The sequence below is a fragment of the Homalodisca vitripennis genome, chromosome 1, assembly GCF_021130785.1.
Source record: "Homalodisca vitripennis isolate AUS2020 chromosome 1, UT_GWSS_2.1, whole genome shotgun sequence".
Classification (NCBI taxonomy): Eukaryota; Metazoa; Arthropoda; class Insecta; order Hemiptera; family Cicadellidae; genus Homalodisca; species Homalodisca vitripennis.
Genome location: NC_060207.1, coordinates 166,193,265 through 166,221,209, shown reverse-complemented (window position 1 = coordinate 166,221,209; position 27,945 = coordinate 166,193,265). Strand labels below are relative to the sequence as shown.

General features: G+C 31.8%; 1 protein-coding gene across 1 annotated transcript; it reads left to right on the top strand.

Moving 5' to 3' along the window:
- Nucleotides 1-169: 169 nt before the first annotated feature.
- LOC124352678 (sialic acid synthase) lies at nt 170-27,945 on the top strand. The gene is given in 7 exon segments (XM_046802257.1): nt 170-200; nt 4,716-4,876; nt 8,556-8,657; nt 8,659-8,772; nt 14,372-14,495; nt 22,658-22,884; nt 27,185-27,945. Coding segments are annotated over 7 exon segments (1,101 nt in total). The 5' UTR covers nt 170-184; the 3' UTR covers nt 27,542-27,945.

Genomic DNA, 27,945 nt, shown 5'->3' with positions numbered 1-27,945 from the left:
ATTAGTAAAACTTTTAGTTCTTTTGACTTGATATTTTCTTACACTTTGCTCCTTAACAGTCGCAGAAAGGTTGAAAATACGTTTTCTTACTCTTTGTTTACAGGACTGTAAATGTAAAAAAAATTTACAGTAGCGGTTTTAATTAAACATATGGTTGTGCTGCGCTGTGCGCTGTCATAACAGAATGTTTACTAAGAGAGGTTAAAAACATTTACTAGACTTTTTAGGTTAATCTGACACTATTTTTCTTTTACTATTTACCTTATTTTTCTTTGAACTTTTACGATATTTTAATAGTATTTCTTCTGCTATTTGGGGCGGAAACGAATTCAACAAATCAGAGATCATTATAATCGGTACATTCTATTCTTGAGTTATAATTTCGTGAAGGCTGCAGTATAATAAGAAGCCACTATCTCAATTGATTCATTGATATTCATGATTAACTCTGAAACCAATATGACGAAACGAATTACATTATATATATTTCACATTACTGTATAGTTCACCTGTTTTATACATCAAAAATTAATAATTCAATGTAGGCTACTTAGCCTATGTTTATATTTAACATATACGTGACAAACCAAAGTGTAACGTTTGGTTACTTATTACTATTTTAAAGGATAAACGTGTTTGGCAGCATGTAACAGAAAGAAAGCATGTTGAGTACATCACCATTGTAATTTTGTTTATTATTCAAATAACTTTTCTTAGTTTGAATTAATTGAAACAATGTTGTTATTTGGAGAGACTAGTAAGTGGCATACACTTGTTAGTGAAGATTTTTATTTTTGGGTAGACTTTAATAAGCGTGTACACTCGTTATTCAGTTGTTTTATCGAATGGTTCAATATTTGGGTAGGGTACGATAAGCGGACCCGGTTTTTTATATCAAAGAATATAGTCATCGATACCTAATATTCGCATCTCAAATCATAGACTATCAATCGATATAAAAGTACCTATAGTCCTCAATAACAATCATATGTTTTAAATTTAAATATGAATTTAATATTTACAGTGATCAAACAAATTATTATAACCAAAATTAGGAAAACTGAAGACAACCATATTTAATCCTTTCACTGTTACAGTTGTTTCTTTCCCACAAATTTCACATAATGGGTTTTACGGTACGAGTCCAACATGTTGAAGCCACTAAAAAGCAACGTCGTGTAGTTTTCTAAAATTGACTGCCATTTTTAATAATCAGAATTACTTATGTAAAATGAAATATTATCCTACGCGTATTATTTTAGAGTGTTTAAACAGCTGTTGATATTGATTATTTAAGTTAATAGTTCAAAATAATTAATCAGTATCGATTGATTATATCAATGGTTATGATTAAGTAATATTGTTTGCCAATTTCGATATAAAAAACCGGGTCCGCTTATCGTACCCTACCCCAATATTTTTATCCGAAGGAATAATTCAATATTACAATTTATTTAGCTTACCATATGATTTCAAATTATTATTAACAGTAATTTTAATTTAAACAATAAACAGTATGAAGTTAACAAATATTTTTAGAATTTAAAAATGGTGATGAATATGAGGAAATGTGATTTATATATCACAAGTGATGAGATTTGTGTGGCTTCAACATGAGGGTTTTGCTCCTGGTAATAGGGAGAATTCTTTCCTCCATTTCACAAAAGGGGTTACTCATTGATATCAAGCTGGGTAAGTTATAAATATTGTAAGGTTTCTTTGATATGCAAGTCTAGGCCACAGTTGGCTTTGTAATGTTAGTGTTACATTTATGTTTTTAAAATTTTAATGTACGAGATTCTTCTTGTTACAGTAATTTATTATAACTCTTATTGTGACGATTTTTATTTTATTATAACTATCATTGTGTACGATTTTCACATATCAAAGTTGGATAGTATATAGAATTTTTCGATAAAAAACAACCGAATAATGAGTGTAGGCTGCTTATTAAAGGCTCCCCTTATTATCGAATAATTCTATATATTATCCAACTTCCATATTATATAATAATCGTATTCAACTATAATACAATAAAAAAAAAATAATACATTATAATATTTAATAAAATGAGTTTAAAAATAACAATACTAACTTCTGCCTAGACTACATTTCAGAGAAACATTACAGTAATTATAGATTGCCCAGATAGGCCTAGCAGTGAGTAATCTCTTTTATGAAAACTCTGTCAATATTCCATTTCTCATATTTCTTCTTACCTTTCGCCAAGAACTTTCAATTGTTTATCTCACACAACTTTTTTGTGAATTGTAATGTAACATTTTTCATTTGATAAAAACAATTGAAACATTCTATAATAATTGACTAACGAATGTAGGCTGCTTATTAAAGTTTATCTTATTATTCATTATAAGTTTATTATTATAAAGAGCTGGCAATAGTAATTGTAAATAACTATAATTGGAATGTCTTTGTAATGTAAAGCTCAGGTATTTATAATCGATAATTTTTTACCCTGATTTGACTGTAATGGTGGCCGCTTATTATGTTATAGCCAATTAACCCTCCATCTGTTAGACGACTAGTGAGTAGTGACTAAAAATTGTATCTCCAATGTTGGTCGATTTTGCAGTCATCTATTTAATTAAACTTTTGCTATCAAAATACAACTTAAGTAAGACAAACATCATGCCAAATTAATATTGATATTTCACTGATTAATTTGATATATAGATTATTGAATAATGATGCACAATAAATATGTACAAAAATTATAAGGTTGCAATACAAATATTGGTTTGCCATGTTTGGTCTTGAGGGAAAAATACGGGACTTTTTCCCTATACTTTTGCCGTGGAAAATTTTATTTACATGAGTTTGGCTACATCATTGCGTTCAGAATTTATTTCTCAACAATATCATTTGCTTCAAACATACGTTTGTTGATATATGTTTCTAAGAAAGACCTTCGTCGCAACCATTGTTTGCAACATTTCTTTAATGTTAGATGACTATTTTCACTAGTCGCTAGTATTTTGCTGTTTCTCGTAGTAGTATTGGAGTTGTGTTAGTATCAAACGACATCAACATTTCCTTGTGAAATTTGCCATTAAGTGGTATAAATATCTTTAAGGAATAAGTCAATTATAAGTGTTTATTTTATGATAATACTTTATAATTTAGCTACCATATTGATGCACCGGCATTACTCATTGTGTATTCTAAACTTTTATTTGTGAATTCTAAGCTTGTACCTATACACTACACCGTGATCAATGGTTTCTTTGTGATTAATTTATTATACAATAAATTCACAGGTTTGTAGGCTAAATTGTTATATAAAAATTGTTATACCTAGGCCTATGCCTAGATTAAAAATAATACTTATTTCACAATTTTTTATTTATTGAACACTATGAGTGAACTAGTAAATAAGTCAGGTCAACTTAGACAAATATTATTAGACAATGAATTATTATTATTATTATAAATTTATTTCATTTAAAACATTTTCTGACGGTGTATTATGTGTTTTTTACAACTTTTATTTCTTGACAAAACGCTTCTTAGGATTTGTAACAAAGATTTTCACATTTTAAAGGTATACAAAAAACAAACAAAAAATATTTTTATTTTCTGAACTTTTATGCTCTATAACATAGACAATGTCTCGAAATATAATAAGCATACAGGAAATGTCTAAAAATGTTAGAATGTAAGTACGTCATTTTTGGTAAAAATCCAACATTTTACTATTTACCAAAAACAATTTACAAACTGTGAGAAAAGAGGTAATTTTTAATTGTTTTGCAAAAAAAACTTTTTTAAGTCATTTTTTATGTTTTGAAAAGTAAGCTAAAATTATTTCTATTTTTTATAAGGCTTTTGTAAGTTTTTGTTTCACTTTTCCTTATTTCACTTATAATGCAAAACAAAAGCCTAAATTTAAATAAAAAAAAGTCAACTGCATATAAATGTTCCTTGTTTTGTAAAGAAAAATAAAATATACAATAGTGTGCCTTTTACTTCAATGATAAATATTCTACATAGGTTTAAATGAAGGTGTACATAACTATCAAAATAGTGCCTGTCATTACAGGAATTTCAACTACTAGATGCAGAGTTAAGCTTTTTTAGACATGTTACAAAATATTTAATATGGCAGTAGTTAAGAATTATTACAAAATAGTAGATAATTTGGTGGATTAAAAATACCCCATGCTTGATGCCACTATGGATGGCATCATCGATACTAGTGTTGTGACATGTGCATGACACTGCTGTTGCGTCACTTGCATTGAATGTGTTAATAAGTAACTAGGATAGCAATAGGCTATTATATAAATAAATGATTGGAGGAAAGGTATAAAGTACTTAAAATAATTCGTAAAAGGAGGAAATCCGTATTTGGTGGGTTGATAAGCTCTAGAAAAAAATCAGTACTTTATATGATGTGGAACTTGTAAATATTTGGTACAGTAAGTTATTCTGGCATTAATTGGGAAAGAAGTAGTACAGGATTAATACAAACCTGTGCGGTTTATCTCAATTTTTTGGTTTAGTAGTTTGTAACTATTTTTGAAAATAAATTTTAAACAATAAAAAATAAATATGGATGTCTTGGCATAAAACTGCTAGCCAATTTATTGCTATAACATACCTTTCTTAGCCTCATTTTCCCTCTACTTTTACACACTCCCTCCTTCAAATATATTTAACATTATTTGTGGTATATTATATTTGACCAGTTACAGGCAGCAATGATTATGAACTGATGGCAACATCCAGTCCTGTTGTTTTGCTTGCAAATGGCCAACCTGTTGGAGGAGAGTCTCCATGTTTCATAATAGCAGAAATAGGCCAGAATCATCAAGGGAATGTCAGCATCGCGAAGGATCTTATACTTGCTGCAAAGGTGAATGCAAAATGTAGTTTATTCTTCTTAATGAAAAAAGCTTTTAAAATATTGATCAAGAGAAAGAACAAAGTCTTATAATAGAGCCTTTTCAAATTTAATTGTGGGCTCTGCTGGTCTACAGGCATAATCTGCTATGTCGCCAATGCAATTCTGGCTTTAGAATTTAGATAAGTGGTTGAGAAAGTAACAAGTATAGAAATAAATGTTGGAGGTGATAAATTGGGCCTGATTGGCTTGATCTTTGTAGTATTTTAAAGTGGTAGAGTAAGGCAGCAGCAGCTCAGGACATGAAAACAGCTGGAAATATCTCCCTTGTATCTAGTAGCTCTTGGCATCCTTTCTCAGTACAACTGTCGCCTAAGCATCTCTGCACATATAATATCTCCATCAATGTGACCTTAATGGATTTCCATTTCTCACTCTGTTATTGTTTGTTTGTTGATGGTAACTAGATTATTCGTGGTTGACATAAAGACTTTTCTAGATATTGTGTAAGGTACTGATCCTTGAATAATGGAGAGGGCATGGTAGATGGCATGCATTGAGTTATCCGTACTATAGTTTAGACTGTGTCATATTGTGCATGAGTGAGTTGTGCTCCAGTGTGGAGATTGGTACTGTGGCAATGATCCACTAGAAGATTCACAATGTAATCTTACTTCGGTAGAAGCATCGGATGCTGAGTATCCGGACTTTTATCGAGTTGAGGCGCCCTCAGGCACAAAGAATTCCCCCAGAATCGAGGAATGGCTTCAGACTTTGGAGTCGAGTTGAGCCGTCACGCTTATAAGAGTGGAAATTTCGTCAACGAAAGTAAAGTGCTGAATGAGCTTGAAGATCTTGAGACAAGCTTGAGAGATTTCCGCAGGTGAGAGAAGACCTTGAATAGGTTGTCCAACATGCTGACAATTTTGAATGGAGCGGAGTATGAGAACCGCTATGCGGAAGAGTTGCCATGAGGAATTAACTTCATTTCTGATGAGGAAGAGATCCACTGGAATGAAAGTTGAGGTAGGCCACTCGTGATGTGATTAACTGAGGCCAAGGAGCACCAGTCTACCAGAGAAGGTGGTGCACAAGATGATCCACAGGAATACCCCTTGAAGCACAGTCAGCTGGTTGTCAGCATGGAAGACAAGACTCCAAGCGTTGAGGGGAACAAGTTCTTGAGTTTGAGCTACCTTATACCCACATAAATCTTAAGTTGGTAGAATGGAATGCGTAGTCATGTTAAAACTATGGAGGACTCACACCACAAGTGAACATGTTGTGAACTCACCACATTCTTAAACAATGTTTGACAGTAAGCCATTAGTTGGGCGAGGAGATGAGCTGCACAAAGCTTCAAACGCGGAAGAGTTACTTTTTTGAGGGGAGCAACACGAGTTTTTGCCATTATTAGTCAAATAATAACCTTGTGATTAGAGAGCTGACAGTATAATCGCTTTTGGACGCATCTGCAAAACCATTTAAATCTATGGTGCATGTGCGTGAGAACTGAAAAGCTCAAGGTATTGAGATGTTTGAAACATGTGTACTATCATTAATAAAAGAATACCATTTTTCAATGAGATCAGTGGGTAAGGGTTCGCCCCATGACAGATCTTTGGTCCATAGGAACTGGATAAAGCACTTAACTCGCATTATGCAAGGAGCTAAAAATCTACATGGGTCGTTTATCTTGGCTATTAAACTCAAGATGGAACATTTCATAGAGCGAGGGTCAAGAGGGACATGTAAACTATATGTGAAGCAGTCAGTAGCAGGTGACCAGTGAAGTCCTAGGATTGAGAAGTGTGGTTGTTCAGATTCTTGAATAAAAACTGGAGACTCAAGGTGCTATTCAGGCAGAGATAGTAGGGTTAGACACTCTCTCCTTTGTGTAGCAAGTTCACAAGTTGACTTTGAAGTTCTACGGCTGCTACTTCAGTGTCTGCACCTGTGATGATATCATCCATATAAGTCTGCGACCTTAACACTTGCGCTGCGGTAGGTAAAGAATAATCTTCGTCATCTGCAAGCTTCACAAATATTTACTTGTAGTTTGTGACCTGTAAGTAGCAACATCACTAGAGTGGAAATGCACCTTTTTTGGCCCGAAGGCTTGTAGTGTGTGTGTGTGTGTGTTTGTATTGTGTGTGTGTGTGTGTGTGTGTGCGTGCGTGTGTGGTGTGTGTGTGTAGATTTAGTAACATGAGGAGAGTTGTGAATGTAGGCAGTTTGTAAACATTTTCTGTTTAAGAATTTAATAATTTCAGTGGCATACAGTAACGAGTGAACTGGCATTTCCACTGAGCTGCTGGCTCGGAATACTTCTAATTTCGTACGTGTCTGCGTTCTTTTTATGTGGTCACTTATGTGTTGACAGATTTCATTGGAAAAAATATTGATGTAATTGTCATAAAAATTTCACAATAGTTGGTATCTTGTAAAATTCGAATAACCTATTTAAAACAGCTAATGCCTATCAGAAGACAAAATCTTAGTTGCTCCCGGCTTGTACCAGCATATATATGAAGTGATCATGCTCGCTTATGTGTTGACAGATTTCTTTGAAAAATGTATTGTTGGAATTGGTATAAAAATGACTAAATAGTTGGTATCTTATGCATTTTTTATAACTATACATTTTTTTGTCATTTGACTTTAAAAATTCAAAAAAAAGAATTTTGTTAATATTTTATTTTCAAAAAGATCTATCAAAGGTTAATACAATTCTCAAGTTTCATAATTTTATCTTAACTAGTTCAAAAGATATAATGTTTAAAATAAAAAACACATACAGGCAGATAGGCGGAAAACTAAAGGTTTTATGATATACTTTCATATGAACTTTTTTGCTCATTTTTATGTGTAAATCCCAAAGTATTGGAACATTTTTACTGAACACCCTGTAGAAAAGTACACCATTAAGGTTGGCTAGCATCTCCTATAGCTTGATTATTTGTAATTTGTAAAGCTTGTCTAAGTTAAAATCAAGAGTAAATACTGTAGTTCTCATTTTAAATAGATTGATAAGCATTCCGACAGAGTGATTTGCATTGGTCTGTAATGTCCTTACTTGTGACAAGTACCTGTATGAGAAAACTTTAATGTTTGAAAGACAGCAGTTATGAACACGGGGAGAGCCCCAATGTCAAGCCTCAACAGCCTTGGACTTTGTGGTCGGGATTATTTCTGTTTTTCCATATTCGATTGAACACCTTTCTAAGAGGGGGAAATTTTTTGTATTTTTTCACCCACTTAAGTATTCTAAATATTTTCCAACATTTTTTTTAACATCCTATATATGTATAAACATAACATAAATGCTGAATCGTGTATCGGTCAGTAAAACATATGTTTCATGTTTTTTTTTTTTAATTTAGTTATTTAGCAGTCCTACATTGTGAATAAACAAATTCACCATACACAAATTTTATTACAAATATAATATATACAGGCCAAGAAATTCCATGTGGATGCGCATTAGTGTACTGTTCATGTGGAGTGGAGGGGTAAGTCACGAGCTCAATCTGTGAGCCGGCAACCCTCCGCTTCCGCTCACCCTTCTTGCCAGCTGCGGTTCCCCTCTCACGCTTCTAGAAGACCACATGGAATTTCTCGGCCTTTATGATGTAATAAACAAAACCAATAAATTCATATTTTATAACAATCAAAATAAATTTTCATTTAGCAATGCGGGGCAGATTGTGTTAAGTTCCAAAAAAGTGATCTATTGGAGAAGTTTACTTCAACAGCCCTGGCTCGTCCCTACCTAAGTACTCACTCGTGGGGAAAAAACGTATGGAGAACACAAAGCACATCTTGAGTTCTCTGATGATGAGTACGAACAACTCAAGAAGTACGCTCAAGAAATTGACATTCTATTTACTGCATCTGGTATGGACCAGGTATGTACATAGATATTTTTCTTATACCCATCATACTGACTTTACATTATTCCAATATCTTACATGCCTAGAGAGTTACTTTGTAAATAATTTGTTCAGCATACTAATAAAAGAAACAGTTTTTTTTTAAATTTTTAAATATAAGTAACATTACTTTTGAAACTTAATTTTTATTCATTATTCATTTTTGTCTCAAATTGTTTCAAAGATTTTTTTCTTTCAGTTGTTGCTTTTAGTTCTTAGTAATAATTAAGATATCGTGTGGCCTGGTTGTGAACTGTAATTTCTGACATTGAGAATGAGAGAGAATGAGAATATCTTTATTTACAATCTTTGAGATTATAAACAGTGTCATTAAATACATTAACATCAGGAAAAGGTTTTTTGAAGATACTCTTCCAGCGTGTAGAATGGCCGGTCTAGAAGCCATTGGTGTAGTGCTATCTTGAGTTCCTTTCCTCTTTTGGACAGCAGGTGAGGTGGTAGGAGATTGTGGAGCTTCATTCCCATATATGATGGTTTTCGCTCATAAAGCCTCAGACGATGTACAGGAAGGTTGTAGAGGTGTACATTTCTGGTGTTGTAGTGGTGTACATCATTGGTCCTTGGAAGATTCTCCCCATCAGCGTACATTATTACTTCTTGAATGTAAAGCGAAATGACAGTGAGAATCCTCAGAGACTTGAATGCCTCTCTACAGCTCTCCAGAGGTTGTAGTCCCGCCAGTGTTCTAATACATTTCTTTTGTATGATAAGTATCCGTTGAAGATTTGAAGCAGTAGTTCCACTCCAGGCAGCAAGACCATAGCGCAGGTGAGACTCAAAAAGGGAAAAGTAAGTTATTTTTGCTGTTTCAAGGCTACTGAGAGAAAGAATTTGCTTGATGACAAAGTGACCAGTGTTGAGTTTTTTAATAAGATTGTTGACGTGATTAATCCAATTTAGTTCGGTATCCACTGTTACTCCAAGGAATTTTAAACGATCTTCAATACTGACATCTGGAATGGTTGGGACTTCTGATGCTCTCCTTCCAAAAGCGATCTGGTTAGTCTTTGATGGATTTACTACAAGGTCATTTCCATAGCAATATTGGATGGCCATGTTGAGAGCTGTATAAGATGAGACCGCAAGGCCACATGCTGAACGTTGGGTCAGAAATAAGGTAGTGTCGTCCGCATACATTAGAGGTGTGCAGTAGTTTCCTAGGTGTTGGGGTAGATCATTGGTAAAGAGAATGAAAATCACTGGTCCTAATACGGAACCTTGTGGCACACCTCTCAGCACTGGAAGGACTTTTGATCTGACTGCCTTTGTGATACCATTTGATGAGTGGTAGAGCTCTACTAGTTGGGTACAACCCTTTAAGTAGCTCTCAAACCAATTATTTGCTGTCCCCTTGATTCCAAGCAATTCCAATTTCTTCAGAATGATGTTGTGGCTGAGGCAATCAAACGCCTTACTTAAATCAAGAAACAAAGCTGTGGTCAATTTTCCCTCTTCAATGCTGCTGTCTGTCACTGATTCAATTAGTTTGATCAATGCCGTTGTAGTTGACTTCCCTTTTGTAAATCCATGTTGGTTTTCATTTAAGAGATTGTGCTGAGCGCAATGGTCCAGGAGTCTTTGAAGAACAATTCTTTCACATAATTTTGAAAATGTTGAAATCAGTGAAATTGGTCTTTAGTTGTTTGCATCATGTTTGCACCGGCTTTTAAATTTAGGGAACACTTTTGAAATTTTTAATTTTGAGGGGAATTGACCCTCTTTAAAAGATTTGTTGAATATGGCAACCAATGGGGAGGCTAGTTCGTCAGCACAAAATTTTAATACTTTGGAAGAAATTTCATCAATACCGGCTGAATTTTTGAGTTTGAGGTTTTTAATTGTATCTTTAACCTCTTTGATGCTCGTTTTGGTCATTGTTTCCATTAATGCTGTTTCATGTGGTTCCACAGATTCCAATTCTTTCTTCTCATCTGCTGGGATTTTTTCTAGTGTTGTTTCTGCCATATTAACAAAAAATAAATTCAGATGATTGGCGACTTCTTGAGGGTTATGTGAAAGATGTCCATTTATTTTCAGTTTTATGTCATCTGTAGAGCTCCTGTTTTGGTTACGGGCATTATTAACTATTTTCCACATGGCTTTGGGCTTGTCGTCAGCTCTTTCTATGAAGTTGGCGGAGGCCTCTTGTCTCAGTAGTTTTAAGCGTTGGTCATAGGATTTCTTTGCATTTGCTGCGTCTTGTTTGATGTCGAGTTCTCCTGTTGTTTCAAACTGATGTTGTAATCTTAGAAAGTTTTCTTTAAGCCTGCTGGCTTCTTCATCTGCAAAGAATTTAGGTTTTAATTTCTTTCTAGGTTTCTTTAATTTTCTGGGGCAGGCAGCATCCAGGGCCATTGTCACTGTCCTTATGAAGCTGTTGTAGGCTTCTTCAACGATGTCAAATTGTTCAATGTCATGCCAGTTTTCATGTTGAAGAAGACATTTTAGTTCAAGGAGGTTTTCTGTCTTGAAGGTTCGATATGTACTACTGAAATTCTCAATTACGTACTCTGTTTTAATAGTACAGACTTGAGCAGTGTGATCTGATAGACCAGAATCGTACACGGTTGCAGTTAGTTCTTCACTTCTTAAGTTAGTACATATCCAGTCAATTGATGAAATGGTGTTGGAGGTTACTCTGGTAGGTGGTATCTCCAGCCTCTGAATGCTGTGAGAAGCCAACATCTCCTGTAATTTACCTGATCTTCTGTCAGGTTTTAAAATGTCTACATTTATATCTCCCATGATTAGAAGGTTTGAACTTTCCAGTTTACTGATTTCAATAGTTTTTGAGAGAATATTAAGTGATTCGTCTAAGTTGGATGATAGTGATCTGTAGGTACCCATTATGTATAAGCAGGTGGTATTGAGCATAACCTTTACCAAAGCCATTTCACATACAAGTTCTTCGCAGTACTGACTGATTGGTACATTAAAGGTACTCCTTTCTAAGGTATCTTCTACATAAATTGCAACTCCACCCATTATATGCTTTTCCCTACAGAAATGTGCTCTGAGGATATATCTAGGTATTGGAGCAACATTTTCAATTTCCTGAGATTTGAGACTGTGTTCACTTAGTATTATTATGTGTTCAAAACTAAAAGTTGTTTCTCAAGATCCCTGCTTTTTGTAACATATTTTTCAATTATCTGTTCCTGTTTCCTGTCATGGTCTTCAGATAAGTTTTGAATTTCCATTACATTTTTCTTTTCTTTTTCAATCTGAGCTTCAGCTTCAGCTAACTTTTGGGATAAGGTTTCAATTTTCCCAAGAAATTTTTCCTCTTCTTCAGCAATTTCTTCAATCTTTGCCTAATTACTGGCTAATTTACATTGTAAACATGCTAACTTATTTTCTACAATAGTCAGTTGTTCTTTTAAAAACTTGTTTTTCTCCAGCAGTGCCGATCCTATTGTAGCAGCCATAGCAAGCTTATCATCTTCATTTTCTAAAATACTGCTCTCTAGAGTTTTTATGGAGTTGTTTAGAATGTCTTTTTGGGTTATGAGTATTTGATGTTAAGTCAGAGGAGGAAGGGTTGTCTATGGTATTTATAACTAGATTTTTGACATAATCTGAGCCTCCTGCCTTACATGTGAAACATGTCCATGTTTTTATATCTTGAGAACTTAGTTTTTTCAAAGTTTTTTCTTTTACATTTTGGCAGCCTGCATGATACCACATGTTGCAAGGACCAGTGCACTTTAGACCTGAGTATTTCACTCCTATTTCACATGAGCCACAGGGATACTTAGTAGGCATTTTTTACCTTAGAGTAACAATAGTTGTCAATATAAAAAGTGTGATGCAGTTTTTGAGTTAATGTTTGGAAATGTAAGCTTTGGCTGGTTGCTCCTGTTAAAAATGGCAAAAAGTAAACAGTTTTTTAGGTGAGCTTTGGCTGATTGCTCCTGTTAAATATGGTAAAAAAAATTAAACAGTTTTTTAGGTAAGCTTTGGCTGATTGCTCCTGTTATTGTTTCTTAAGTTCTAGAGGTCAAGTTTAATAGTCAATTTATTCTAAATAGTCAACCAATGTTGAAATAAATGTGCTTGGTTAAATGGTAGCCAAGTGCCGTGTCAACTGAGATATGCAGTACAGCAGCAGCTGTATTGCTGTAGGTCAGCGCTGACAGTGCTGACTAGGTGTCCGGGTCAGTGCTCCAGTATCAGGTGGCCAAGTGCTGTGTGCCAGCACTGAGTGATGTGGAGGAAGTATAGTAAAATTTGTTGGTTATTTACCACCTTTAATGCACTTTTTCCTGGAGCCACTTCACTATAGAACTATAGGCAGTCGGCCATGTTTGTTATATGATTGTCAATGATTTGTAAAAATTCAAACGACAAATAAAGTTTTTTATTATTATTATTATTATTAATAAAATGAGGTCCAGCATGATAATCAAATTAAATTGAATATTGTGTAGCTAGAATTGTACCTAATTATAATTGTTAAAAATGTAATGATTTTACTTAAAAAATTCTCCAGCAGTATTTATAAACAACAATCTGAATATATATCTCTTGGCATTTATATAGATAAACGCCAAGAAACTCTTGAAGTTTTTTTGGTTCTCATATGTTTAGATCAATTACATACGTATAAAATGGTCAGACATGTTAATAAAATATAATTTAAAGTCAATTATAGAGCCATATTCAAATTACAATGTATAACATTATGGAATAGTTGTCCAGTGAGTAAGCTGGTGAAAGTTAATTTACTTTAAACAAAGGAAATTGACTATTAGAATAATGTCAAAATAGAATTATTCAAGTACAAGTTAAAGTGTTTTTAAAACATTCCAAGTTTAATTAACAGTGAATATAATTATTTATATAATTATGATTGAATTATTTTTACACATGTAGATTCTAAAAAATAAAATACGTTAATGAATCAAAATTATATTAGCTGATCTGTACTGAATAATTTAAAAGAGTTATATAATGTTATAACGCATTAAAGGAATATGGAAAACATGTAATATTTTTAACTCTAAGTTAAAAAAATTTTGTAGAACAAAATTATGTCACATTTACGTAGATAATATACTAAAGAAAAGCTTACTTAAATTTATATCTACACTGAAAATTAGTAAATTGAAGATGCTAGTGACTTGAAGTAAAATATTTAACTATTTGTATTGCATTTTAATTTTAGTTTTGCACTTTATTTCTGAATATGAACAGTGTGTAAATCTCATAATAATATAATAATTAATTAAAACCTTAAGACTCTTAGAATCTCTGAGTTGTCAGTTTGCATGTTAATAAAACCCCTTTGTTGAATGTCTCTTGTACTTTACTCATAATAATAAAATTGTGCAGAACAAAAATTAAATTATCTTCATTATCTTCAACTGCTTTGTATACAATTTGGAGATTATTAATAAGAGAGATAAAGTAAAGTATGTTGCTATGTGTTTGTTGACTTATTGAGTGAAGTGAAAACTCAACTTTACATTAGAGAGTTGAGTTATGAGGCTAAAATTCTTTTACACTCAAATATACTGTTTTGATTTGTTACTGAAGTTAAAATTCATTGTAGGTGTCAATCACAGTATTGGATTCATGGGATGTTCCATTCATAAAAATTGGTTCAGGAGATTCTGACAATATACTTTTGATCAAGAAGGCAGCAAAACTCCATAGGCCTCTATTTATATCCACTGGTATGTTCATATTGTGATATTTATTTATTTAGATACTGTAATAAAACAGATAAATATGTGACTGTGTAATAAGTGTGAAGAGGTTATTAACAGAAAACATAATAAAAACTAGTTACTCTTACTAGTTTTATATGATATTTTAATCTTAAATATGTATGCACAATTATTAATAAAATAGGTTCTTAAAAAAATGTAAATATTTTTCTTATTTTCAAAAAGAATAGGACATTTGAGTTTAAAATATAAACCAATTCGATGTTACTTAATATTTTATATTAATAACATGTTTCATCAAATTTATGATAATTTATAAATTGAAATTCATCATCTTTATTTATCACTGTATGGATACAGAAAAATACAGATTGAATAGAGTCAGTCTGTTGGCTTAAAACAATACAATTAAAACAAACTCATTCTAAGTTGGATTGCTAACAAATAATTGTTATCAAAAAGGACTAAAACATTAAGTTGCAAAGGACAATATTTAAAACTATCATCTTATATTTATTTAATTTGGTATTGATTTGTGCTTATCAACAAAAGTTCAAATTCTTCTTAATAAATGTATGAATAAAACTGATATTTAATCAGTTAAGAACAGTTGGTATTATAAAACAGGGAACTTACTTTTATTGTAATCATCAAACTAGCCCTATATTTTTTATTATTTTATAATTTATCAGCATAGGCACATAGAATAGTAATAAAGTTGTTTAGACCTGGAACTGACTGTTAAGTTTCTCTCAGTGTAGCAGTGTTTTGGAAACTTGGTACGTGACTTAATTTTACTTTCTTTTAAAAAACTGTAAAAACTACTGGACCAAATGTACTGAAATTTTACATGGACTTTCGTAGTTTCCCTGGTTAAAATATCAGCTTATTTCTATTTTGAAAATCCCTCTGGGATGCTGGAAAAGCCCCACTGGTTTTGAAAACTCCCTTGACACTCCATTTTATATTTTTAGACTTGGCTTAGTGAATATATAGTAAATATGTTGTTAATCACCTGTCAAAGACAAGAATAATAAGTCTGGTGCCCAGAACCAAAGTGTTCTTTATCGAAACTGAAACACACTTTTTTTCGACATTGAGATTTGTATTCTCACTATTTCCTAGTTTATTTCTCTATTGAAAACAACATGTTTTTAGTTCCTAAATGTCCGTTTTATGTGTTAAAATTTAACTATAAGGTATCTTCATTTACAAAGTGTCTCTTTTACTACAAACCAGATTCAATATGGCGTCCTATGTAATCTTCAAAACAAAATTTCCTGTATTCTAACTTGTCTGCAGAGGCCCTAAACCACTCCAATTTCAAAGTGTCTTTTGTCAAAACATTTTTGCTGTTATGTATGCGAATCAGAAGTTTTATTATTCCTTACTTTGATGGATTGTTTGGAATGCAATTTAAAAAGAATATCCTCACGGTGACCCTGTTTTTCAAAACGAAGTTGTAATATATAACATAATAAAATATGTTTCAAACAAAGCTATATATTTGAACCAGTAAAATTAAAGTTTTTGGTTTATGCCATATTTAATTTAATGATATGAAAAATCATTATATCCCCATATGAAAGATAGCTAATAAATAATTTGGAGAAAAGCTTAAAATATCCCAGAAATGTATATCTATTTATAAACCTTTTTGACCTGGTAAACAAAAAGAAAAATGTATGGGTGTTGTTTCTATACGTCATGTAAAAACAAAGCTTAAATTTGTTTGTTCAATCACATAATTAGTAATGTACACTCATGTGACATAACGAGACTGTTATTTCAAAAAGTCGTATGTCAAAAATTCGGTTTTTTTTTATTGCCTTAAAATGTGGCAAATTATGTTTTCGCTTCAAGCAGCAAAATCTCTTATGTCAACAGCTGGTCGAATGTGAAATATAAGCTATTGTTTAAAAGTTGTATGTATTCTCTACTGATTTGTGCTACTGCAAATGTCTTATGTCTGAGAAAGACTGGAAGAGAAGGTAAGTTGTTTTTGTTTTCCTTCTTCTCTACTAAATATATACAATTATTTCTGTTCTATTTCTGTTCATAAATGTTTCAGAAAGGTTTAATTTGTAACCTACACATTACTTCATAGTGTTTACAGTCTTTAAATTCTTACAAAAGAGTTATTTACACTGTTAAATTCTGTTGACGTGTTTTTAGGTTATGTTTGTAACTCCAACTCAAGCTTTAGAAAATGATTTTTCAACATTTTAAGTATTTCTACTATATGAAATAGACTTCATAATAGAGTTTTAGGACACAAGTTATGGTTTAATATGATTATATCATGCATAATCTTAATATTTATTTTCGGTACTAAAATGTCTTATGTTTGGTATAAGTCTTGTGTTTTGGTATTTAGCCTATTTGCATTTTCAAACATACGACGACTTTTTGGAACTTATATTAAATGCAATCTTGCATTGTTTTCAGAAAATGATGCAAAGGGGAAAATTGATGGTCGAACTAGCAGAAAAAAGACTGTCTGTTATAAATGTGACCCTACCAGCTGCAAATGAAGTGAGCGTTGCTGAAAACTTAGAGGAAGGTAACCTATAGATTGTTACAACCACATCTTTCATCTTCATTAGGATTAATATTATGCTATTTATATCTTGTAAGGTTTTAAATTACCTTTAAACATATAGCCTATGCTAGGGTGTGATAAAATACAAAACAATCTGTAATTTCTAAGACCACCAATATAGTTTAGGCTACATACTTCTTTCAAAAAAAGCACCTTGATTTTGACTTTAAGCCTGATTTTGAAATGCAATTCATTAAACCTTTTTTTAAGTACATTCAACTGAGATATATTTTTAACATTGTTACTCTAGACTAGAGGGCTACTTAGTTTTGTATGCTAAATTTATATTACTTAAAAATGTTACAGATGTGCCTCTCACTGCAAGTATATCTGTCCCCTACTGTTGCGACTGTGAACCTTCCGACTATGAAAGAAACAAGACATCGGTTTGGCTTGGCTGATAATATAGAGCATGGTAAGTTAATCACTAACCTTTACTTTATTATACTAAGTATGTATTTGATGGGCAAACATTGTATTAAACCAAGGAAAAGTAAAAACATTGGGCCAACTGTTTTCATCGCTTCAATTTGTGTATAATTAACAACAACCAGATTTTTAAACAGCCTAAGGACTTTCTTTCAGCAACACTTTGGCCAAATCCGATTTCTCAATCCAAAAAATGTGTTTAAATAATCTTTCAAGCTGGTAGAATTTTAATGCTAATTATATTGTTGTTAATGTTGCAGGTGAACCAGACGTGGCTGCTGCTAAAGAGGGAATACACCAGTGCCGGTTGAAGTTGTGGCAGTTCTCCTCTTATTGATTTAGAGGAAGTCGACGAACAAGCAGTTGAAATACCTCTTTCGTACAAGAAAGAGAAACTCAGAGGAACCAACCAAAGAATCTGCTAGACCTAGCCGAAATAAAAAAATCAATAGGGAGAGAAAAAGTTCAGAAAATTTTACAACAAACTGATGATAGTATAAATGATCCCTTATTTTCTTCTGATTCAGATGTTTATGAGCCTAGTTCAAGCTCTAGTGATGAAGAATCCTGCTTTTTCAAAAGAATTAAAGTATTGAAAAAAGTACGTGAAAAACAAAACATTTCTCCTCCTATCATTGCCGTATAAACCCCAAAGTTTGGTTAACAAAGTCAGATAACACTGATAACAATCAACAAACTGTTGAAGAAGTTGGTGTGTTTTCATGAGAATAGTCCTTCTCCAATGGTTGAAGAGGAAGAAGATTATATAGTAGAGAACCGTGGTCAGGTGGAACAGCCTATAGGAGGCATACAAGAAAAAAGGAAACGGAGGAAAGGAGAAAATGCAGATCCAAGGACTGGGAAAGGAATGTTAACTCTGCTAAAAGAAAAAGAGGAGAGCCTTATTTAGGGTTGAAGAAACAAGAAAGTGAAAATGGGCAGAAAATACAAGTTCAATAATGAAAGGAAAGGGAAAGAGGTGAAAGATCGATGCAGATGCAAAAATGGTAGGAACTATAGCTGTGACACAACGTAACAGATCTGGACAGAAACCAACTTTTCACAAATTTCTGGAAGAACGTAGATAGTTGGGAAGCAAAGCGAGCTGTAATTGTATCACTGGTAGAAAAATCACACCCTAACTATCGGCGAAGTACAACTGATGTTTGAGAATTCTCGCAAAAATGTGTCTTTCAAATACTACCTAAAAGTGGGGGACGGTAAAGTTAGAGTCTGCAAGAAGATGTTTTTAAACACATTCTGTCTTGGTGAAAAATCAGTCAGATCTTGGGTATTGAAAGGACCTATGGACCAACCACTGCCACAAGAAAATAATCCAGATGATATTCAGCAAGTTAATGAGATTTTTCCAAATAATAATGACCAGGAGCCAAAAAAAGATTCTGAAAAGAGAGTACTGTTCGGCAGTTTTTGAATTCTCTTCCAAAAATGGAATCCCATTATTGTCGGGCCAAGACAACAAAACAGTATTTGGAAACCTAATTGGGAAACCAAATCCCAGCTACATAGGGAATATAGCCGTTGGTGTGAGGAGAGGAATCTTGAAACAGCCCTCAAGAGCTCTTTTTCACAAAGTTTTTTGTTCTAATGAACATAGGATTTTTCATACCAAAAAATGATCAATGTGAAACGTGCATCAAGTTTAAGTTGAGAAAGATCACAGAAGAGGAGTATCAGCAGCATCAAAGTAGAAAAGAAGGAGCTAGGAATGAGAAGGAAATCGATAAGAAGAAAGCAGCAGAGTCAAATAATACATTGGTAGTGGCCGTTGATGTACAAAAAGTGTTGACATGCCCAAATATTAAGGCATCTTCATCTTACTACAAAACTAAAGTTAAAAGTACATAACTATTCCAATTTACAATCTTGCAAACCATGATGTAACATGCTACATCTGGCATGAGGGAAATGTGTGAGTTAAATGGTGATATCTTTGCCTCCATGCTTGTGAGGTTTTCTTACAAAACAAATAGAAAGTTGCCCATACATTACTGATGTTGTTATTTGAGTGATGGTTGCACCAACCAAAACAGATGCGAAACAGTGTCGAACGCTCTTTTGTACGTTGCCATAAATAAAAAGGTACAGTGTACCAAAAATACCTCGAGGTGGCCACACCCAGATGGAAGTAGATAGTGTGCATAGCACAATTGAAAGGAAATTAAAAAAAACATGAACACTTTGTTCCTGCAGGACTTTGTTAGAGACATCAAGGAAGCTCGAAGATTTCCAGGCCCCTACTCTGTAGAAACCCTAACATACAAAGACTTTTCTAGCTATGCTGATGGTTACTAACAAAAGTATAAGACCCGGAAATAAAAAAGGCGATTCCTTATGTAACAGACCTCAGATGCCTTAAGTACAATTCCGATGGTCAAATATGGTATAAACTACAGTTCTCTGATAACTGGGCCCTTCTGCCTAGGCGTCCCAAATCAATAACAGAGGTTTACTCTCAGCTCAAACCACTGTACAACAAGCCAGTGCCCATCACAGCTAGAAAATTCAAGGACCTGCAAGAGTTGAAAAACCTCCTAGAAGAAGATTACCGTTTGTTTTATGACCATTTGTGTCATGAAAACTGATTTAAAAACTAGTTTAGGTTATGTCTTTATTCCAAATGTAAAATAATATCTTTAATAAAGTGTGTTTCATAAAAAGTCGTATGTTAATAAAACACCCTAATTTGTGTACAAAAAGTCTTATGTCTGTGTAAAAAAATGTCGTATGTTGAGATATAATTGTAATTTTAATTGCAAAAAGTCGTATGTGCGTTAAAAACCCATAATTATTAACTTACATCAATAAACACCTTTTTAATATATTATTAAAATCATAATAATAACCTATTAACTCATTTCCAGATCTATAATATTAACAAGTAACAAAATATTAAGTTTTTTTTTGCTCTCTTGAAAAGTGCCCCTTTTGACGTAACGACTTTTTTGCAATAACAGTCTCGATAAGTGTTATCATTCATGAATCATTCGCCATAACACAAAATTATACTAATAAATGGACTGAACCAGAAAACAGTAATTGTGTGCATAGTTGCACTGCCACTATGTTCACTACAATGTTACAGGTTCACTACTTAACATCAACTATTGCTCACTCAGTGGTCCCACAGTCATGTTTTCCACAATTGACCAGCAAACTTTTGTAATTGAAATTTTCCATAAATCTAGGTCCAAAAAATAAATAAACATAAATCGACAAAGAAAAATGTTATTTTCATAATACATTTAACATATAATATACTTACTTTTATGTCAATTTTAGGTGGTCATTCTATAGCATATTTTACCAATAATACTCTTGAACCAGTAACCCATATGTTACCTTACCCAAATATGTAACTTTAGTTATAGAACAATGCTAAATTATAGTTGATGATGCAAAAATATTTTTATAGCGATGTCTTAGGTAAATGCATGAAAAAGTAAGATGTATTCCAAATTATAAATTTATTACAGTGATTACAATAACTGAGAATTTCTAGAAATATAAAAATAAGTGTAATTTTAAAAAAAATTTTGATACTATACAAAAGGCATTGAGAGTTTTATGACCCACTTCAATAGAAAATAGAAAAATTCATACTATAATATATTTGTATTTTATTATTTAAATATTTGCACTGTATAAAGTCTAGATTAAAAAAATTCCAACCACAAAAATCATATTAATATTATCTACAACACTACACACACACACACACACACACACACGCACACACACGCACGCATGCACACACATATACACACACACAATATCATAATATTACATATTAATTTTTTCACACTGGTGTATTTCATTTACTTTTCTTTTTTTGCATATAAATGGAGAATGTTGTAACGTTAAGATACGGTATTGTAATATTATGTATGAGTTCTGGCACTATTACAGGAATACTGACATTATTAATATTTTTCACAGATCAGTACAACTTATAAAGAGTATTATTATAACAAAGTGCAATGTAGGTTTAATGACTTATTATTTTTATTCTTAAACAAATAATGTGTTTAAATTCTTCTAGAGTTCTAGAAATTCTGGAATAGTAATTATGTATTATGTTGTACATACTTAAAGAGACAATTAGTTTTCTTAAACAATGTTATTTTCAAACTTTGCAATATTTAAAATAAAGATAAATAAATTTAAATCATTGAAATATTTTATTAATAAATTTGAAATAAGTTTTCAGCCTACTGTCTTTTGTGTAATTCTTAAAACTATACACCTAGTATTAATTAATTCATATATATATATATATATATATATATAAAATATATCTGTCTCATATTTGTGTCTATATGAAATGTGGTTGTAAAATATAATATAACAATTTTTTTAAATTTAGTGCTAATTTATTAAAAAAACTAATGTGTACTTTTTTATTTATAAAGAACATGTATTTTATCATCATTGTGTTGTTGGAATGCTCAAGTAATTTATATTTATTTCTTATGCTCATTATATTCCTTTTAAGCATGTGATTTCTCGTGATGAGTTGAAGCCTCTGTAGTGCACGCCTTTGTTATCAGCTTTACAATGCAGGATGGATAGTGAATTTCAGTAAGTTGTAAACAGTTTTTTTACAAAAATAATATTGTATTATCTTTTACCATGTAATTTCTTGACTTCTACAATAAGTTAAATAATTATTATTAGGCTATCTTAAGTTAGTCTTTTTATAACTAAAGTATGCAATAATTCTATTTTCTTTGTAGACTTGCGTGTGTATTTTTATTCAAAGCAATAGAATAGATGGTAGGACATTAATTACAGTTTTAAACGTTCCTTAGCTGTATTAGCACCAGCTACTGTGAGTTAGTCATTTACATTAAAGAATATTTGATTTTTTGCCTTGCTATGATTTGTATGTAAATAGTTCTTATAATATGTGTTTCAATTCATAAAGCCATACAGTTATAATAAGATAACACCAAATACATTACATTTGTTGTTTTGACCTAACGAGTTCTGAGTGTATTTTCCACATTTTACGAATAAGGAGGTTTATATTGCACTTCACTTCCTTCAATATAGTTTACACTCAGTTTTCATATTAAATTTATTTGAAAGGAAATGTTCTTTTTTTTCTTCCTAGGCATGCTTGATATGGATGGTGTGAGAATGATACACCAGGCAGTGACTCAGTTCCACAGAAAGCTGGTACTGTTGCACTGCGTGTCCGCTTACCCTACTCCGGCGGCAGCGGTAAACCTGCGAGTGCTGCAGTTGTACCAACAACAGTTTCCTGATGTTCCAATTGGCTACTCAGGCCATGAACTTGGAACATCAGTTTCTGTGGCTGCCGTTGCGCTCGGAGCAAAGGTCTACTTGTTATTGTTCAATATTTGTAGTCTTAATGCTGTGATGTGCTTATTAGAAATAGTTTATTTTCTGTAATTATCCTGTATTGTTTTGGTATATTTTATTTTTAGTAGCTTATACTTAAGATATTTACAATTTTGTTTTTTATATTATATTATAATATTTACTTGTTTTCTTTTTATTGGTTTTTAAATTGAAGACATCAGTAGTCATGTAGTTGTAGTGTACCATTGCTACTATTTTATTTGGTCTGTTTTATATATTATTGTTAAACTCTAGATTATTTTGAAATTCAGTTTGGTATTATACAAGTACTTTTGTAAATAGATTGTAAACATGGTTAAATTCCTCCTAGTCTTAAGATCCATTAAGATTTAAGAATAGATTTATATATTAAAAATGTAGAAGTTGAAAACAAAACAAAAAGAAACAACAAAAAAAAAAAACAACTGGTTCAGGACATTTCTTTGAAGGCTAATCCTAAATTCTGTACTCTCAATGTAGCTTCATCAACACACTTATGGATATCCTTTTCTGATCTTTTGTTCAGACCAAGATTCTTTAGGGCTTGTACAATGTGAGAAGAGAGGTCATGGACTCCAAAAAATGTACTGTATAAAAATTCCACTCTTAGCAATTTTTCCTGGCTGAGAACACAGTTCAAATTCAAATTCTTTATTGCCAGAACATCTTTACAATGTTTAGCAGTGACAGAAACAAATTCAGCATAAACAATTATCTATTATACAGTATACATCGCCTAGGCCTAAAACAAATGTATATCCAATTACTTTGGATAGAGTTGTGTTTATATTCCTGTTATGATGTGGTATTGGTAACCTAATGCACAGTATATTCAACTACAATAAAACTGAATTTTTTAAACAATAGGTAAACAAAAGTTTAACAATGTTAAAGTCTATTAGTAAAACTAGTTGCTCCTGAATATTGGAACACATAATATTTTTGTTTAAGTTCAGAACGAGAAAAGGCTACTGGGGATATGATAGGCCCCTATACAGAAGGGGGAGGTCCAGGAATCCACTTTAGGATATATTTGAAAAAATATTAAGCCAAGTAGTGAATTATGGTACATCAAAAATAAAGGTTAAAAAGTTAAAATAAGACATGAAAAATAGTTTTTTGACGTGACAACGTCTTAAATTAGGTTGCGGCTCGCAGTCACTCATGAAAAAGTGTAACGCCCGGTAACGTTACGATGCCCGTCCAGTGGGTCCGCCGCACGGGATCCGCACGGGATAAAGCAGATAACTGTGGGTCCGCCGCACGGGATAAAGCAGATAACTATGTTTATTCGTGAAAATGTGGAGTGCTTAGATTCGTCATTTACAACAACTACAACAATAAAGGTAAATAATTGTACACTGATATTTCATTATCGTAAACTATGATTGATTGATTAATTGTTAGATTGACACAAAAGTTGAGAAACTGAGTTTATAGGTTATGTCATACTATTGACAAATGTACAACAATAAAGGTAAATAATTGTACACTGATATTTCATTATCGTAAACTATGATTGATTGATTAATTGTTAGATTGACACAAAAGTTGAGAAACTGAGTTTATAGGTTATGTCATACTATTGACAAATGTTGATAGTGTTAAGTAAATTATTAGTTTAAATCACTCTGCAATCAATCGTAATTCAGTCGATTGAGAAGAAACAGCGCGTATTGCTAGTCAAACATTTAAAATAACAAATTATAACTTCTAACCTGTCATAACAGTGCGACCAAACAAACGAACTAAACCGACCAATCACCATGCGCGGAGTTAGAATTTAACTGTGTTTAGCAAGAATTTCAAATTCCAATTTTAGTAAATGTTTTATTCAACTTTACCATTTACAATAACAAATTTTAATTAATTTCAAATTATGTACAATGTTTTAGTAAACAAAATATATTTCTATAGTTAAAATTTGTGCAATTCTTATTTTCATTCAATTCCTTGTTCCTATTGTGCAATTTAATAATATTCATATCAATAAATATTCTACCGAGAAAAAGACGTTGTCACGTAAAATCTTCGCCCGTAAAACCGACTTTACAGGCAACCATAATTTTTTTTTTTTTTTACTTTTTAGTTGAGTTTTGTTTTTTATTATAATATATTTCATAAAAAAACATCATAACTGATAAGATGATTTATTTTATATTCATGAAAACCCAGCTTGAGATTGTCCTTATTTAGTTTTTAAATTAAATGCATGATAATTGGACATTTGAAAGAAGTAAAAAGTATGGGTTTTAGGTTAATTGGGTATTATTTATATTTATTTATTGACATATAAGGTATTGTCAGTATATTTAAGAATGTAAAATCAAGTATAATCTTATAGGAATAGTACAAATCCTAGAAATCCTTTCCTAATTATTTTGTTTTTGAAAAATATAAGCTTTGTATTATGATTTATATTGCTTTGCTACAATAGCCCACTGTGTATCAATTTTTCAATTTTGGGTTGTTTACTTCAACAGTGTCTTTAGTTTATAAATTATAATAACACATATTAACAAATTATCAAACTGTATAATCATTTGAGTTAATAGTTAATTTAACTTCCATTAATAAAGTTATATATTGTATGGTTTTACATTGTACATTGTTGAAAAATGTTAATTGGTATATTTGCAGATAAAACATCAGAAGATTGATTTTATAACAAAAGAAATACTATTTCAATTGCCAGAAAATTGGCTTTCTGAGTATTTTTAGTTGAAGCTACAATGATGCTGCAGCATAACATTTGTCTCAACTCTCTACCCTCCACTTGGTTAGCTTGAGCAGTTATAAGAAGAGGGTCCTTCTCCCAATTTGATTTTCTTGAAAATGGCACATCAAGACAAAATGCAACAGAATAACTCTATAATATTAAATTTCTCTTTATTCTTTCTCATATTAAAACTTCCTCTCACGATTACTTAACATATTCACCCTTTTGTACAATATGCTACAAATAAAGTCATTTGTCATGTTTCCTAGAAATGTCATCCTGCTTCTAAAATTTTTATTAGGTCTTTTTTTATTAGGGCTCGCACTAAAGATATTACTAGTCCTGTTATTCAAAACTCTTTGTAAGTTGTTAAAATATACAACTTTTAATGTTTATTTTAAAACATAAACCTGAAATTAAAGGATGGAAATAAAGACAACTATCTTATAATTATTGTAGATCTATTTATATTTCATTATTAGGTATATTCTGTAAAACACTACATATTTATTGAAACATGAGATTAAGAACTAAAAATACTTGATATAAAAGAAATCTATTATAGCGCATATTTATAATTTTTACAATAATAGATTTAAAAGGCTGAAAGAAAATAAATATTGTATATAATAATAATTATAAGTAGACAAAGCTCATTTACAACATGATTAATTCATAAAATATCCGCTTTAAATATTTCATATCACAATACAGTTTTTAGTATATTTTGGTCTGACAACTGATAAAATACAATACAAATAGAAATGATAATATTTTGCCCCACAATTTAACTTCACAAATTAGAATAATTAATTATGATAATAATCATGTAGACTAATATTTGTTGTTAAATTGTATCAAGAACTGAACAAATTTGAGATAAAAGATATTTGTCATAACAAATACACACCTTGTACAATAATTGTTTAAAAGGAAGTGTGAAATGGAATATGGTACCCCATAAAATCTTTTTATTCCATAAGCATTTCTGCATTGTCTGTTTTCTACATGTGCACTGGTTGTAGTTCTCGTTCACTGATAAAACTATTATTCCTCAGCAGCTAGCAATTTCAATGGCTACCCCTAGAGGTTGCTCAAATCAGTGGTCACACAGATAAAAAATGAACCATATAACGTTTGGCTATTTTGTGGCTTCATTTTCTATCCAATCTAAGTAGGAGAGGAGGTAAATTAAAGACAATTATTGTCTACGTTTGATTTGCGAGGTATATTTTACACCAGTTTTGAACTATAAGTATCCAAACTTGATTAACGTTGAACTGTTAACTCATAACTAGTTTAAATTATAAAAAACTAACAAAAAACTTACAAAATATGTATATTTTATTCAATCTTTCTCCCAATTAGACTGAGTAACAAATAAAACAACTATGCGGGTTCGTGTAAAGCGTTACACAAAGCTTCATAAGCAGCTATCTTAATTTCTTCTTAATTTTGACTAGCTTTTTCACACCACTTAAAGGATTTTTTTGCTTGTCTTCTTTGTCATCCTTACATTTTTTTCTCAGATATATTGATACAGACATTGTTCTGTAGGTGATAGAGCGACACCTGACTCTCAGTAAGGAATGGAAGGGCAGTGATCATGTTTGTTCACTGGAACCTGATGAGTTTGCACAGATGGTGAGGGACATTCGCCAAGTGGAACTGGCACTGGGAAGTCCCATCAAGCAGTTTCTGCCTTGTGAAGTGCCCTGTCAAGACAAGCTGGGCAAGAGTGTAGTGGCAGCAGAAGATTTGCTCAAAGGGTTGAAGATTTCCGAGGAGAATATAAAAATCAAAGTTTCCCATCCTGCAGGGATAAGGTGTAAATATTTGAATTCACTCATTGGAAAAACTCTTGTCACTGATGTTAGGAAAGATGAACCCATTAATTTTTTTGACGTTTCTTAAAAATCCTAATATTTTTTTAGTTCTTATAGTGCCAAAGATTGTTAAATACAAGAATAATTGTTGTATTAAATAATTTATTTAAAAAGACATTGTGAAAAATGTAATATACCTCTAAAATACTATATAAATATATCGTCATTCCTTTAATTTCTTGTTGACATGAGTAATAGATCGAGTTTGATATTATTTTATTTCTAAGAACTAAATGTATTTTGGCAACTAGTCTTAAGTGTTTAGATATAAGCACTTGTATTTTGTGTGGCTGTGTATATTTTACAAATTTTTTTCTTGATCTCATAATTTTACTTAATGCTTCTAAAGACTAAAGTAGGAAAATGTGAATTATATGTTGATTGTATTTTAAATGTAATTAAAGTACGTTTTTTACTTGCCCGAAACGAAAA